General features: G+C 54.9%; 7 protein-coding genes across 7 annotated transcripts; 3 read left to right on the top strand and 4 right to left on the bottom strand.

Moving 5' to 3' along the window:
* Positions 1–1,603: 1,603 nt before the first annotated feature.
* Positions 1,604–2,797, bottom strand: BKA78DRAFT_89259 (uncharacterized protein). The gene has a single exon (XM_066893920.1). The coding sequence runs from the start codon at positions 2,723–2,725 to the stop codon at positions 1,820–1,822; it is 906 nt and encodes a 301-aa protein (XP_066748472.1). The 5' UTR covers positions 2,726–2,797; the 3' UTR covers positions 1,604–1,819.
* A 456-nt stretch (positions 2,798–3,253) lies between these two features.
* On the bottom strand, positions 3,254–4,468 carry BKA78DRAFT_350430 (uncharacterized protein; the record flags this gene model as incomplete). The annotated part of the gene is made up of 1 exon (XM_066890990.1): positions 3,254–4,468. One exon carries the CDS (start codon positions 4,466–4,468, stop codon positions 3,254–3,256), a length of 1,215 nt encoding a protein of 404 aa, XP_066748471.1.
* A 1,083-nt stretch (positions 4,469–5,551) lies between these two features.
* Positions 5,552–6,997, bottom strand: BKA78DRAFT_246183 (Cation/H+ exchanger; the record flags this gene model as incomplete). The annotated part of the gene is made up of 1 exon (XM_066884188.1): positions 5,552–6,997. The coding sequence occupies one exon, from the start codon at positions 6,995–6,997 to the stop codon at positions 5,552–5,554; it is 1,446 nt and encodes a 481-aa protein (XP_066748470.1).
* A 1,211-nt stretch (positions 6,998–8,208) lies between these two features.
* BKA78DRAFT_247208 (ferritin-like domain-containing protein) lies at positions 8,209–9,167 on the bottom strand (the record flags this gene model as incomplete). The annotated part of the gene is made up of 2 exons (XM_066884288.1): positions 8,209–8,750; positions 8,801–9,167. 2 exons carry the CDS (start codon positions 9,165–9,167, stop codon positions 8,209–8,211), a joined length of 909 nt encoding a protein of 302 aa, XP_066748469.1.
* Positions 9,168–10,027: 860 nt separating this feature from the next.
* Positions 10,028–10,485, top strand: BKA78DRAFT_293099 (uncharacterized protein; the record flags this gene model as incomplete). The annotated part of the gene is made up of 2 exons (XM_066886156.1): positions 10,028–10,086; positions 10,152–10,485. The coding sequence occupies 2 exons, from the start codon at positions 10,028–10,030 to the stop codon at positions 10,483–10,485; spliced, it is 393 nt and encodes a 130-aa protein (XP_066748468.1).
* Positions 10,486–11,205: 720 nt separating this feature from the next.
* Positions 11,206–13,065, top strand: BKA78DRAFT_350426 (peptidase C1B, bleomycin hydrolase; the record flags this gene model as incomplete). Its single annotated transcript, XM_066890989.1, has 5 exons — positions 11,206–11,341; positions 11,400–11,488; positions 11,541–11,942; positions 12,094–12,989; positions 13,053–13,065. 5 exons carry the CDS (start codon positions 11,206–11,208, stop codon positions 13,063–13,065), a joined length of 1,536 nt encoding a protein of 511 aa, XP_066748467.1.
* A 795-nt stretch (positions 13,066–13,860) lies between these two features.
* BKA78DRAFT_341496 (uncharacterized protein) lies at positions 13,861–14,490 on the top strand (the record flags this gene model as incomplete). The annotated part of the gene is made up of 2 exons (XM_066890354.1): positions 13,861–13,896; positions 13,963–14,490. Exon 2 carries the CDS (start codon positions 14,116–14,118, stop codon positions 14,488–14,490), a length of 375 nt encoding a protein of 124 aa, XP_066748466.1. The 5' UTR covers positions 13,861–13,896; positions 13,963–14,115.
* Positions 14,491–15,329: the final 839 nt, after the last annotated feature.

The following is a 15,329-nucleotide window of genomic DNA, read 5'->3' as shown; positions in this document are numbered from 1 at the left end:
GATAGCAGTAGGGTAGGACGCGATTGCAGTGGCACCCGAGATCTGTAGCCTGGCTCCTTTTGGTTCGTTGATAAGGTCAAAATGTCGCTCAATTTTCAAAAGGATCTGGATGAAACCCGAGGATATCGTTAGGGCCCGGACCAATTGCACGCCACTGGTCAATGGGAGCGGAGGGTGAATTCCACCAGAGATCGACCCCCTACTTTTTGATGGACGTCCAAAAAGATAAGGTAAATCTTTGAGCGCCAGTTCAACTCCTGGTGTGAGCAGCCTTCTTTTTGAAATTTGGATGCAATCACCTTTTCGGTTGGCGGCTGCGTCGGGGTGCTGAAGCAGTCACCCAATGCCAACACAGTCCCTTCCATTGAGCCCGGCGCGTCATTCACCCTGCCGCATCGTCGTCCAACGCGTCGTCCTTCAGCATATCACCATCCAGCCAGTCGCACAGCCCGTCATGCAGGGCATCACGTAGCTAGTCGTGCAACTAGTTGCAGAACTAAACGTGCGGCTAGCAGGAACTGGCTCACCTGTAAATTGACAAGATATGAGTATCAGCAATTAGGACGCAGAGGCAGTGGGACGCGGAAGCAGTGGGACACAAAGGCGAGGCATTAGGCAGGTGATAGCTCAATCAACATTAGCGTGTGCCCACCAGCTTCAAGCACGCTTTTTGCCCAAGTAAAGAGGGTGGTTTGAGAACTAAATAGGGGGACCCACAATCCAGCGGCTCCTACGTCTGTTTATAATGCAAAATCTCGCTGATTTTCCAAAGACCTGGGAGGAAGCTGATGATATGTTGTTCCGACTAATTGCACAACTGGTCAATGGGAACGAGGTGGAATCCCGCAGAGGTTGAGCCCCCTTCTTTTTACTTTTTGGTGGACGCCCAAACAGGCAATTCTGCAAGTGCCAGTTCAAGTCCCAGTGTGAGCAGCGTTTCTTTTGTGAAATTATCATCTTTGTGTTCGGCGGTGCGCGTCGGCTTGCCGAAGCAGCCAACCAAGGCTCACGTAGTCACCTGAGCCCGGCGCGTCATTCACCCTGCCGCGTCGCCGTCCAACCCGACGTGTCGCTGTCCACACATCACCATCCAGCCCGTCGCGTAGCCAGTTGTGCAACCACCTGCACAGCCAAACTTGCGGTTAGCAAGAAATTGGCTCACCTGTGAATTGACAAGATCTGAGTATCAGCAAGTAGGACGTAGAAGCAGTGGGATGCGAAGGCGAGACATTAGGCAGGTGATGGAACAATCTACATCGGTATGTGGCCACCGGCTTCAAACGCCGTGGGCATCAGGTACAAGCAAGCAGACTTTTTCCCCAAGTGAAAAAGGGGGACCAAAAGCCCAGTGTCTTTTTGGTCTGTTTATAAGGTCAAACTGTTTTTGAATATCCAAAGACCTGGATGAAGCTCGAGGATGTTACGGCCCGACCAATTGCACCCCACTGGTCAATGGGAATGGAGGGTGAATTCCGCAAGAGGTTGCCTCCCCTGTCTTTTTGATTTTTGGTGGGCGCCCCAATAGCCAATTCTGCGAGCGCCAGTTCAAGTCCCAGCGTGAGCAACAACCGCCTTTCTTTTGCAACTGGTTTACTTCCGACAAGCGTGCCCAACTCCCCAAACACCTGTACCAACTTTTGGCTTGCACGCAATCACCTTTTTCCGCCGCGCCTGCACTGTCATCATACACGTCTGTCAGGCGTTTTGCCAGCTCCTCTTCACTCCCATAGTCCTCCCTCCGAATTCAAGCTCCATGCACAAATTCCTCAAACCCTTGGCCATTGACTCATTGCTCTCATGACTCAACTTCGGTCCCAAACTATACATCCATCAAACTCTCGGCCAACGTCTCCTCGCTCCGGCGACTGCCGACCTCGCTCACCGAGCCCCTCGCCCTCGTCACCCTCTTGATGCCGCGCCTCTTCACCGTCGGCGGTGCGACCGCGCCTCCGCCGCCGCCTCCGCCGCCGCCAGATATGCCCGCCTGGCTGTCCAACACCTTCCACAGGCCCTCCAGCGCGTCAACCCGCTTGCGGTACAGCGCCTCGTCCTCGCCCGGCCGCATGTCGTGCAGATTCTGGTTGCTCTCCAGCACCTTGCGCAAGCCCTCCAGCGCCTCGACTTTGCGCCGGTAGAGGTCGATATCCGTGTCGGCGTCGTCGTCTGCGCCGCGCGCCGAGGGGGCGAAGCTGCGCGTCAACGACGGATACTGCGCGTGGTGGAGTAGCGAATGGCCGGGTTGTGTCGCTGTTGTGCCTGGAGGGCCGCTCTGCCGGTACCGTTTGAGCTCGTCCGCGACCTCGCGCTGCAGCACCGCCGCGTGTGTCAAGCTGGACGCGTGGTCGGCGAGGGAGGCGTGCAGGTCCTTGACGGCTTCGGCGAGGGCGCTGGCGGCCGGTGACGTCTGCTGAGCCAGCGTATCGCGGACGTTGTTGAGGGCCGCCGTCGCCGCCGACAGGCGCTCGAGGTGGGCGCGTTGGTTAGCCGTCAGCGTGTGGGTGAGGTAGATGAGAATCCCGAGGAGCGGCAGCAGCGTCGCCACCAGCGTTATGAGCACAGGATCCGTCGGGATGTACATGGTTGCGGCGGGGGAGAGGGGAGCGTCGATGGATGGTGGGGTTTGCGGAGGAGTTGACGAGGCATTCGTTTGCGGTTGTGGTGCTGCTCCTGCGGCGGCGGCGGCTCTGAATCTGACGGGCGCTGACCAAGGTAGTGATAGTAGCATATGAAGTGGTGTGCGGGCATCTCAGCAATTGGGCGAGGGTCCAAAGAGAGGCGAGGGAAACGAGGAGGCGGGCATGCGAGCAATAATGCGGAGGAGTAACCCCACTGACGTCCGGGGGTCCCGCCTTGCCGAGGCGATCGACAGATCCGGGGTCAGCGCACGTGGGAAGACAGGGATCAGGGCCTGAATGCTCCAACGTCACTTCGTCCTTGACAGCCTGTCTTCCAAGTTGACGATGGTATTGTATGGTGTTGGAGATGCGGCGCCTCGTCAATCGTACCGCAGAAATAACACCTCGTCGATGACAGAACTCAATTTCGACATATCCATTCGCCTAGACAATTTGCAAGTATCGCCCGAATCATGAGTACAAAAAGACCTCCAAGATGAGCATCTCAGAGCCGACAGTGAGAATGGGGTGTGCGACCACAATTTGCAACCTCAAAATCAACCTCAAGTCATACATGCCGCATACTCCTTACAATCAGCAAGAACAATTTCAACACACAAACAGACCGTGAATCTGAATCAGGAGCCCTCAGAGTCATCCTCTACATCCTCCATGACAAAGTCTTCGTCCTCAACGTCATCGTCAACATCATCCATCGCCTCGTAGTCGTCGCCCTCGTCCGACGACTTGGACTTCTTGCGCGGCCTGACCTCGTGCGAGACTTCATTGCCAAAGGCAGACTCACTGCCGGTGGGAGAGCTGGGAGTCTTCCTCTTCGACAGACCACTGAACTGCGGAACCATCTCGAAGAGCGGGAAGTGCGTAGCGCGGCCAGAGTCGAGCGCTGCCTTGGCCGCCGTGATGATGTTGTCGCAGTCTTGCTTGCTCCTGTTCGAGCCGCAAAAGCCTGAGAGCCCGTGCAAGACCGCAAGCGACGACTGCTTCTTGTCGTCAGGAATGCTCGTGGTGGCCGGCGAGGTCCAGTCGGGCGCGGCGCCGCTGTTGGAGCAGCTCTTGAGGTACTGGGTGAGGCGCTTCTCCTCGCTGTTCTTGAGCTTGATCTGCCAGTGCATGCCCGGCTCGATGTCCTCGATGCGCTCGAGCTGCTGACGGATGATGTCGGCTTTGTTGTAGGGCCAGCTCTCCTGGTACGAGTGGCGCTGGTAGTGCTTGCGGCACGACATGATCCAGCGGCCTTCGATCAGTGCCGTCGCCTTCTTGTTGCGCCCGAAGTAGTCCGACACCATCTTGCGCGACAGCTCCCAGGTGTACTGGCCCAGCATGCAGGGGTTGCCGAAGACGCAAGTGAACTCGCGATGCTGCGAGCTGCCGGCCGTGATGTCGGCCATGGGCCTCTGCTTCTTGGCTTTGACCTTCTTCTTGCTAATGCCCTTGGACTTGACCTTGCTCTTTCCTCTGCTGACATTTCCCTGGATTGCAACGAAACCGGAGCTGGTGCTGATGCCTTGCGCACGGGTGTGACTTGTGGGTGGCAGAGCCGCAGGTGGTGCAAGTACCTGAGCGGGTGCGGCCGTAGGTGATTTCACCTCGCGGTCCTCCCCGCCGTTGCGTGGATCTTGGGCGAGGAAGAGGAGCGCCTGTGCTGCCTCCCGAAGCGCGTCTGGTCGAGATAATTCGCTGCCGACGAAAGTGCGTTGAGCGCTGGACTGCGGCTTGGTAAGTTGTGGGTTGGCCTCGTGGGTAGCAGAGTGGGTGGATTGGTCTTGGTCGTCCATGATGATGCGGTTGACGCTCATGCGATCCCGAATGTCACGAGATTCCGACGCAGACATAGGTGCTAAGCCAGTAAAGCCCTCGGGAGGAGACTGATGAAGCGCAAAAGTGGAAGAAGGTGAGATGCTTGGAGTTGGGAGAAGATGGAAAGTCCGAAGTGTGGGGTTGGTACGCTGGTTGGGAGAAGACATTGTAGACAAACGTTTGCTCTTGGAACCCGATGGAGAGGAAAGGTCGAGCGACGGGTCTTGAGAGAAGCTTTTGTAGATGACATTCGACTGCGATAGCAATACCGAATGACCCTCATCTGGGCCTGCTCCAGTCACCATGCCGCTCATGTGCCCAACACGCTCCGATTCCGCGCGAGCTGGTCACTGCCTGATGGAGGCAGTCAGCCAATGACCGTCGCCGAATACAAAGTCAGATGCTTGATCTTTGTATCCTCGACAGCGTGCTTCACAAGCGACAAAGAAACGCTGCGTCGAATGGTTGTAGGTATCCTGAGCATGCTGAGAGTCTGCGCCTTCGAGGTCCAGTTCATCTTCCACGTTGCTTGGTCCGAGCGCTGCCACCTTCACATTGATACTGCAGGCCATCTTGGGATCTGACGTGCGAAATGACTGCGTCTGGCCACAAGACCAGGTCACTCTACAGCGTATCGCAATTCTGCGCTTGTTGAGCTTCCATCGTTTCGTTCTTTTGGATTTCGGAGCCTCCCAGATTCTTGCGTAGCAATCTTTAGACTGATCATTCTGGCAGGTGCCACAACGAGATTCGCCAGGCCCATGGTGCGCGAACCGGAAAGTTCGAGTGGTCGACAACAGGCTATTAACACTGTTTGTGAGACAGATTCGCAATTTTGAAGAAGCTGTGGGAACTTACCAGAGTTCAATAGGTCTAGGTGGTCTCGAAAGACAAACCGCATTGCATGCTCATCGAAGAAAGAATTGAGAAAGCTTTGCTTGCGCTCTCCAGATTGAGCCGCAAAACAAGAAGCCCTGCACACTCCACTGTGTCATCGCGGCAGCCGCGAGATTGTTGTTCTGGTCGCAAAAGCAAAGCCCCTGACTTGTGCAAAAGATCAAGTCGCCGAACCGACGACAACGCTGCCACAGCAACCACCAACCCATCACATTTCAACGTCACCTCTCCGCCTCTTCCAAATCATCCTCGCTCTCATCACTCACAAGGCCCTCAAAGCGGCCCGTCTCCGCACCAATCAAAGGCGCCCGCTCGCCCTCCTTCCTCGCAAAATGGCTGCCAACACTTATCGCCAGAGTACTCAGCCCATGCACCATAACGCTCCCCAGAACGATAAAGCAGACGACAGGCCAAATGACCTCAATCGCCCTCTTGGACTCTGGAGGAACCGGGTGCGGCTCTTCGCCATGTCCAGGCGGATGCGGCAGCGGCACCTCCGCGCCCGTCTCCAAATGCGCGCGCGCTACGATGGCCAGGAAGAGCGCGGCGACGCCCATTGGACCGAAGTGGCCGGCAAATAGAGCCTCCCGGTAGGTGCGGATGTCAGAGATGAATGGGCTAAGGATGGCGACGATGGGAATGCGCCGGAGGAGTAGGATGCAAGCCAGCAGGCCGAGAAGGACGCCCGGATTCAGCGAATAGGTGGAAGCCGTCTTGTTGAACAGATGCCACGGTATGGACGCGCCAAAGTACACGAACATGGTGCTGTTCAGCAGCAGGTCGATGATCATGGGCAAGCGTGTCTCGGCTATCTTGCTGCGGAACCAGCCGTCGTGAGCGAAGCCGATGCCGGCTGCAAAAGCGACAAGAAAGTCGTCGACGCCGAGAGTGCTGGCCACGCCGATGCAGAAGACGGCGAGGAGAATGTAGAAGACTAGGTACGACGAGCGCCCGATCATACGTCGGCCGTGTACGAAGCGCAGGACGGCGTTGGCACTGCCGCCGAGTACGAGCCCGATGACGGTGCCCAAGACGCATTGCCAGAGGATGGTTATGAGAAACCATTTTTCGAGGATGCTGCCGACCGTCTTCTCCGTCATGACGAACAACCCGATGTAGATGAAGGGGAACGACACACCATCGTTGCAGCCACTCTCAGCGGACAGCAAATGTCGGATGCGCCTTGGTACCCGAGTCGAGAACTGCGAGTTTGAAAGCACCGAGGCTGCAAGCACCGGATCCGTGGGCGTCAAGCACGCAGCAATGACCAACGACGTCGCAAAGTCGATGCGCAGGAGACCGTAGATCAAGCCAGCGCAGACGAGCCATCCAAATGTCATGACCGGGCCAAGCATCATGAGAACATTCTTCCAATGCCCGGCGAGGTAGTGAGCCGGCAGCTCGATTCCAACGGCAAAGACCTGGATCCCGAGGATGATTCTGGTAAACTCCTGCATGAAGATGTCGTCGAGGCCCCATACTTCGGGGCGTAGGACGCCAACACCACGGGGGCCAAAGATTATACCGAAAAGAGTCGCGAGAGGTGGCTCCGACAGGTGCAGCCTATTCCGGATAAAGAGGGAGAAGAGCGCGTAGATGATGAGAAACGAGGAGAGCACTATGTACGTGAGATGCGAAGCCGTCGGCTCGAGTTGTTTCCAAACCATCTTGGCGACTGACTTTTCCACAGAAAAGGACTTCTTTCTCTTCTCTAGACCCGTCCTCGCTGGCTGTCCTCGATCTTTCAGCCCTGTCCTGAAGCGTTTGTCAACAGCCTGTGCAGCAGCGAGAAATCTTGCCGATCGACCGTTTCGCTTCTTTGGCCGCTCTAGCTTCCAGAAGAAACGACTGCAGGTACACACAAGTCTTCCATAGCTGACAGCAAGCAGGTTGAAGCGGCAGTAAGCAGCGGGCAGCGATGACGACGATGTCGTCACCACCGCGGCCCAGGGGCCCGCGCTAGTCTCTGCGCCATCTGTTCCGGCGCATCTGGACTTCTCAACACGTTTCCATGGCCAAATACATTTCGGACACCATATTTGTGATGAACGCTCGTCGATTCTGCGGTGGGTTCAGAAAGAGGGAAGAAATTGAGGTGCGAATAAGGTTTGCGGAGCCGGGGGGATAAGCGATGAGGGGCTCGCTTCTGGCCCGTTCTTTGGGACCAACAAAAGAGGCCTCTTGCAAAGGCCAGAGCACGAGACGAGGGATTTTTTTTTTCGAGGGGCTCGACAAATTCATCGCAAAGTTTTGAACTTTTGGGATTCTCGGTTTTGCTGGACAGGCAAACGTCGTCAGGAAGCCCTTGCTGGACGACCCCCTGAAATGGCAAGTCGCTTGTGCTTCATGTGTGCGCGGCCCGAATTAGGTCTACCAGGTCCAAGATTGGACCATTTCTTCCCTCTTCACAATTGGCATGACTATCTCAGGCCATACGAGCAAACAAAAAATCCAGGAATAAACGGAGCGGCTGTCCCAGCCACGCGCATGAAACGTCCTCGTTTGCAAGCGACAGGATTCCACCTATGCGTGCTTTTGGCAGCCGCACCAGCCAGCGGGCCAAACGTCACCAATCAGAGCGATGAAGCTAGGCGAAAACCAGACTGAGGCATGACGCGATAGCCAATTTCAAACGTAGCATTGAACGGTTGGCTCAACTTGACTTTTGATGGTTTCGAACGTTTTGAGGCGGGCGCGTCCGTCTGGGTCCACGATTGATTTGCGACTTTTCTTCTATCTACACTTATGAGGACGACAATGTGCTTTGGGGGCCTGCCTGCCGTATACCAGCACGCTAAACATAATTACGACCCCACCGGCTGTCCTTCAATTCAACCACACCGAGGCGATGCAACATGCGAATCCTCCAAGTCTGCGACTACGCAATCTCCAAGACGGCAGGTCCAGCCACAATGGTGTCGTCGCTGGCATCGTCAGGGCACCCAGTCAACACCAAGTAACTCTGGCCCTTGACATCCTCCGGCACCGTCGCCGTAAAGCCCGTCTTGGACTTCTGCGCGACAACGGAAACGGGTCCGTCCACCGTGATGAACGCCGCGTAGACGGTCGCGTTGCCGACTGCCACCACGTCCGCACCTGGCGTCGTCAGTTCGAGGACAGAGCCAGTGGTCAAGGCGGCGCCGTCGATCGACGTAGCCTTGAGAGTGGGGAACGGCGCGAAAGGAGGCTTGTGGTTCTCCGCGGGACAGGAGACGACAAAGGGCGAGGCGAGCGTGTAGACCGAGCGGACCTCGAGAGGGTTGTCGAAGGGCTGGGCGAAGGGGACTTGAGCCGGTCTCTGGGCAGCGCGCAAGTAGGCCGAGTGGCGCGCTTCGACGGTTAGGATGGAGCCGGCGGCCGTGAGGTAGGTTTTGGACATGATGTCGGCGGCCACACCAAGGTACGCCGACACGCCGACGCCTGAAGAAACTTAGCACTTGCCGACATGACTAAAATATTGCTAGACTGACCTTCAAGCAAAGAAGCGGTAGCGAGGAAGCTCTTGACGTCTGTCACGCCAAATGCATAAGTGCACTCCTTGACAGGAGTAGCGCCAGCAGCGCTGAGTGCCGCTGTGAGGAACTCGACATGTTCGGCCTCGTCGGCAGCAATGGTGGCCAAGTTGCTGTAAAAAGCAGAGTCGTAACCAGCGGCTGCGAACTGCTCTACGGTGAAGTTGGCAAGACCCTGCTTGTAAAAGGCAGCCTCGATGTGCTCAAGCGTGAGCGCGTAGTTGAGAATGTCTGCGTCCGTGGGCCCCCTCTCCTGGCGTCTGGAGATGGGGTTGGCGAATGCAAGACTGGCGGAGGCGACCGCGGCGACGGTTGAGAATTTCATTTTGCGTGTCTGGAGAAGGGAAGATGTTCAGGATTCGTAATGCTTTTTGCGTTGAATAGAGCAGTGCTTGTGTTGGATAGCTCCCAAGTTCAAGGAATGGGATTACTTTTGAATATGGGACACACGAGAACCATTTGCTTGCCTTGTTGTCACAAGCGACTGCTTGCAGCCCATGTATACAGGGGAAGCTGTGACATTGGTCTCCATGTCGATAGCGCAAAGTCGCTACCACACAAACAATTGTCAGGAGGTCACCGCAGTGCCATGGTAGCATATGGTGAAAGACAAAGTCAATCTCCTTGTTTCGTTGAAAACAGACGGCTCGCAGTCTAATTTGGAGCGAGCGGGGAATGTCCGTCGATCTCGTGTTGTTTTCTGCTGTAGTAAGGCAAGTGGAAAAAGCAATTGAATAGACGCATGCAATCAAGCACCTTGACCTTGCCTGTAATTCTGGAAATCTTATCTAAGATCTTCATCAAGGTCGATTTAGCGACCGTTGCGTGCGTCTTCGCTCTGGAGTAGGCTCTGTGGGGTTTGACTAAACCACAAGGGGACTTAGGAATGCCACGGCGCGAACGTCTACATTCCTCACTGCCAAGAGACGAGAGCGTCACCCGCCGTCTTTGGCCTTCGCGGATTTGCCTGTAGAAATTTGAGAAGCTGGAAACAGGTGTGAAGGAGGCTAGTGGTGTGCGCCTATCCTTTTCCAAGTGATCTGCCTGGATTCTTTCAGCCGTTGAAGATCTAACGGATCGCTAGTGAGACTTTGATATATGGAGGTCTTGCCTTCAGGAACAAGACAAATCTTTCAAAAGCTGTGACCTCTTTTCAAACCAAAAAGTCCAAACAATACTCCCATCATGAAGTTCCTTTTCGCATTGGCGGCAATCGTGGCTGCCGTTACACCGGCGCTTGCACAGTGAGTATTCCCCGGCTTTTTGTAAATGGACTTGGTAGATTGAAGGAAATACTTACTTTTCGAAGGACCAGCGTCTCCACAACTCTGACCGTTTCACCTCCTCCGTCCAGCACAAGCTCGGAAAACGACATTGTTTCTCGCACCGACCCTGCAGGCCCAACAACGCCTTGCGCCACTCTCTACGTCGTCAAGTCGAACGGCACCGTAACATTGACTCCTGGAGGAATGGGACCAAAGCCGGGGGCATCCGGCGCTGGCACAGGTAGTGCAGCCAGCTCCGGCTACGTTGCTTCTACAGCAACACCTATACCCTCGTCGTTTGAGGGATCAGCTTCCAATGGTGTTGCGGTCAGTGGTGGTCTCTTCATGGCCATCGGTATGGCTGCGCTCTTGCTTTGAGGAAACAAAAGCCGAACCTGCTGGGGCGGTAAAGCGAACTTTGATGAAGGGCATCTCCCATGTGAGACCTCTGCGGAAATGGAAAGCTGTCGAAAGTACGCAGAACGACTGAGAAATTGAGTGGCTGGGAAAAACTGTATTCTATCTGCCGCAAATCAAGGTCGTGACAGACGGACTCGCGCGACTTTCATCAAAGTGGAACCATCACAATTGATAGCTGCGTGTCCAGAATCAGGCCAAATTCAGTCGACGACCGCTTTGCCGTTGAGACTGGCGGCAAGAGCTGGAGCATGCGTTCGGTATCCGGAGAAGCAAAGAGTGGGCGTTGTTTGTCGCTGGGTCCTTTCTCATCTCGACCTGTAATAGACTTCGTGATTGTCTCAGCAGCGTCCGATAATGAGTCGTTTGTATCTTGGAGCGCGGTTGACAGTGGCAATGGTGGTGAGTAGAGAGGACAAAGAAACGACGCGGAGGGGAAAGGGATTCGCAAGACGGGCAGCTGTGTGACGGGTCGATTGGTGGGGCAGGGATCGCCGTGATAAGCTTATCTCGAGCCATCAAGGTAGACGGGCAGGTGGCAGGTGGTAGCCCAACTCCATCACGAGCCCACTCTCCACCTCCACCGGTGTCTTGACCTAGACACAGCTGAGCTCATAATCATCCATCTCCCCTTTGCATTTTTCATCGACTCGACCACCACTCCACTCCATCGCTCTCGACATGGGTATCGCGCAATCGAAGCAGCAGCCTGAGGGGGGCGCTCAAGAGAAGCTGACCGAGGCCCTTCGTGCTTTGGAGCTTCGCAGCGAGCGCGAAATCGCCGAGAAAGACTACATATACATCGAGAATGGGCCTCGTAAGTTTCGTGGGAGCTGCAGCAAGGCAAACCACGACGCTGACAGGGAACCCGCTAGCTCCGACCTACAAGCTGTCGGAACACCAGCAGACCCTCTCCGTCGACAAGACCCAGCAGTGGGAGAGGGAGGTCCTGAAGGATGACAAGGTACTCGACCATCGCTCCCACCTGGACCGAATAAAGCTGATCGGGTGGACAGAACTTGATGGCCTTGAATGCCTTCACGGCAAACAACACGAACTCGATCCTCGAGCGGCGGTCAACTGTTGTCGCGGATACGCAGGTCTTCAACGTCAAGATTCCATTCGAGGGCAGCCCTGTCACGAACCAGCGTTCCTCCGGTCGTTGCTGGCTTTTCGCATCCACAAACGTCTTTCGAGTCGCGCTCATGAAGAAATACAATCTGGAAAAGTTCGAGTTGAGCCAGGCGTATCTGTTTTACTGGGATAAAATCGAGAAGGCAAATTACTTCTTGGAGAACATTTTGCAGACGGTCGAAGAGCCTCTGGATGGCAGGATGCTGCAAACACTCCTCGCAAGTCCCGTTGGGGATGGCGGGCAGTGGGACATGGTAGCCAACCTTGTGGAGAAATACGGCCTGGTAAGTCTTTTCATATTGGGATGGCAAACGAGGTCGAAAGAGAAACGTGTCTCCAGGAGATGAAAGCGACATGAAGGCCTGATGTTGTCCCCAGTCCAGATTACACCTTGTTTGGATCTTTCGAGGAGCAATAAGTTGATCCAACTCCCAGGTCCCGCAAACGCTCTACCCCGATGCCTACAATGCCATGAGCTCCTCCCTTATGAACCGCCTCATTACGACAAAGCTCCGTGAGCATGCCCTGCGCCTCCGAAAGCTTGCCTCCTCTCCTTCTCTCAGTTCTCGCGCGTCTCTTGGAACGGTGAAAGAAAAGATGATGCAAGAGATCCACCTCATTCTCACCCTCATGCTGGGACCTCCCCCATCTCCCAAGGATCAGTTTGACTGGCAGTTCTATGACAAAGATGGCGCTTTCCACAGTGTCAAGCAGCGACCCACTGAGTTCGCCAAGCAGCTTTCAGAATCTCGCGTCGTCAAGGCGTGCGGCGGCACTGACGTGCATCGTCTCTTCAGCCTCGTCAACGACCCAAGAAACTCTTACAACACGCTGTTGACCGTGAACCGCCTCGGGAATGTTTGGGGCGGACGCCCCGTGACCTACGTGAATGTGGACAACGTGACCATCAAGAACGCCGTCATCGAGACGCTTAAGCGTGGCATCCCTGTCTTCTTTGGCTCTGACGTCGGGAAGTATTCGGACTCCTCAAAGGGAATCATGGACACCGCGCTCTTTGACTATGAGTTGGCCTTCAACACGAAGCTGGCTCTGAGCAAGGCAGAGCGTCTCATGACCGGCGAGAGCGCCATGACTCATGCTATGATGCTGACCGGCGTGCACCTCGACGAGACCACAGGCAAGCCGGTCCGCTGGCGCGTTGAGAACAGCTGGAGTGAGACTGCGGGAGACAAGGGCTACTTTGTCATGAGCGATAGGTGGATGGACGAGTTTGTTTACCAAGCCGTTGTCGACCCAAGCGTGGTTAGTAAGGAGGTGCGTGATGTTTTGAAGCAGGAGCCCAAGGTCTTGGATCTGTGGGACCCCATGGGGTAAGTGTGCTACCACGCCAAGACATTCTTCTTTCTTGTCGACATCTGACTAACTTGTCGTAGTGCTCTTGCTTGATTTCGATCTTTGGGAATGACTGGCGTTGTGAAATTGCCTTGACGAAAGCTTTTGGGAGAACATTGACCTTTTCTTTGATGTTGGTGCCTTGTCTTTACACGAACAATCCAAATGGTTTGGAGAACATTGCACAATGTCTGTTGACGGGCGCGGGAACGAGCAGATACAGCTGTGTCCAGGATACCAGCCCAGACCTCCTATCCATAATCCTTCGGTTCATGAGGGCAATGGATTGCCCCCAAACTGTGTTCAAAGCACACTAATCTACAGGTCGTACTTCTAGGTCCTTCCTGGTGCGCAAATGAAAATTAACAAGAGGTCATGTCCTGCGCATAAAAGCCCTCAGCGTCCCTGCCTCTCCCGCCTATCTCAGCAACAGCACTGCTGATATACTTGGTATACAAGCCGCATTATACTCCTCCGAGTGCGCTTCCGAAAGCACAAGATACAGCTCCATCGGTGCCGCCTCAGCTAAGCCTCCCAACAGGTTCTCCCCGGCTTCCCACTTCTGTATATACGCTGTCTTCCCCCGCCATATTATCCAACAAGTTCAGTTGTGGCGTCGACCCAATGTCGCATCTTCCGACTGCCTCCAGCCCTGGCATTAGCTCCTCACGATCCGGAGGTCGCATTCTCGTCTTGCACCAATGCCGGCTAAACGAATTGGGACCTCTGCTTCTCAGAGAAGCCGCTTGAATGCAGCGTGGTCAAGGAGCTGCTGTCTTTTTCTAGATGTGGCTCTGGAATATTCTCTTCTACAAATTATCAGCGAGGGCTTGGAAACCACATCCTCAGCCATGGTCTACTGGAGCATCCTCCACCAGAACGACTGTAAGTTCCATCTCCATCTCCATCTCCATCTCCACCATACCCGTCATGTGCTAAAGTCGTGGGCAGGGCGTCGAGCCGATTGATCTGGCTCGATCAAAGAGACTGTTGTCGAGGCGTTAAAAGACAAGCGGTGCTGAGCCCATACTGCCCAGCGACATTGTGGGCATCCGAGGCACGGGGGCATCCACTTCTCTGCTCTGAACCCAGAACCAGACCATAATGCCGCACCTGTTTATGAGCAATCAGCCTTACAGCTCTCCCTCAAGGCAGGAGAATACCTTTCAGTCCCTAATATCTATCATCAATCAATGCTTATCCTGCAAACACAACGAGTACTATATGCAGCAAAAGAACGTGGCTAGTCTGGATGCCCCATACATCTACAGGTTCTACTTCAGGCGCCCGCGCCACAATTGCCAAATACTTACAAGGAGCTTCAACCCCAAGTCCTGGATATTTGATACAGAGAGTAAAGATCTCAACAACTACTCGCGCCTCATCACCATGGCTTGGGTAGCGAATACGGGCGTCACTCCATGTACTGTCTCGCAGGCTGTACTCAATTACATTGCAAAGTACTGCACAAAGATGTAGTTTCCAGCTGAAATTGCTGTCTACTGGGGATCCGATCACCGGGAGTGGATGCCTCAACACACCACCAAGGAACCAGAAAGCCATACAGACCTCCATTTTCCATGCGGAGCACATTTCTCTCTCATCTGCTGCGAAGGGAGTCGAAGCTGTTGAAACAGCTCACCCACGACACTTCAGGCACACCTGCTCTACCATTTGTCGGGCCTCGAAGCATTTTGGACAACAACGACCCGTCGCTTCTTATCACGAACGCCGATCGAAACAGCAATCGCACCGAAGACCTCATTTGCGCACCTCTCCACGACATCTACACGATCCAGGCCAAGACAAGGCTGAGCTCGCACAAGGCCCACTGCGCCTCGAACTTGCTGATGAATTCGGCGAAGGCGGTTCGCACGCGCTACCTGCCCGGGTACAGCATCAGGCAATTTGTCACCTACCGTTGCTGCTTGTCCAAATTCCCCACACGCGTCTTTCTCGCAAAGAGACTGAAAGTATCACGAAATAAATCGTCAAGTACTGGGGTTCGGACTATCTACAATGGCTTCCAGATGGACTTGGTCCGATTACTACGCCCATCCATTGGCCCTGGTATTCTGAGATCGTTCCGGGCATCCTGGCGAGGGCGCAGTCTCGTACAGGATTTGGCTTTAGCTACCAACCCCGTCGTCAGAATAATGATTGTGCGAAGAGGCTGTCGGTCGGCAGCTGGGCTGAGCGGGCTGCTGAGGCACTTTGCTATAAGGCTGAACGTTCTAAGACGTCCTCAAGATACCTACCATCGCTACGGGCGTCAAACAAACCAATCTCCTCCCTAACATCACGCGCAAGCCTACGAA

The sequence above is a fragment of the Phyllosticta capitalensis genome (genome assembly GCF_038381095.1).
Source record: "Phyllosticta capitalensis strain CBS 128856 chromosome Unknown BKA78scaffold_2, whole genome shotgun sequence".
Taxonomy (NCBI): domain Eukaryota; kingdom Fungi; phylum Ascomycota; class Dothideomycetes; order Botryosphaeriales; family Phyllostictaceae; genus Phyllosticta; species Phyllosticta capitalensis.
Note: the sequence above shows the minus strand (reverse complement) of the source record. Positions and strands in the feature narration are given on the sequence as shown.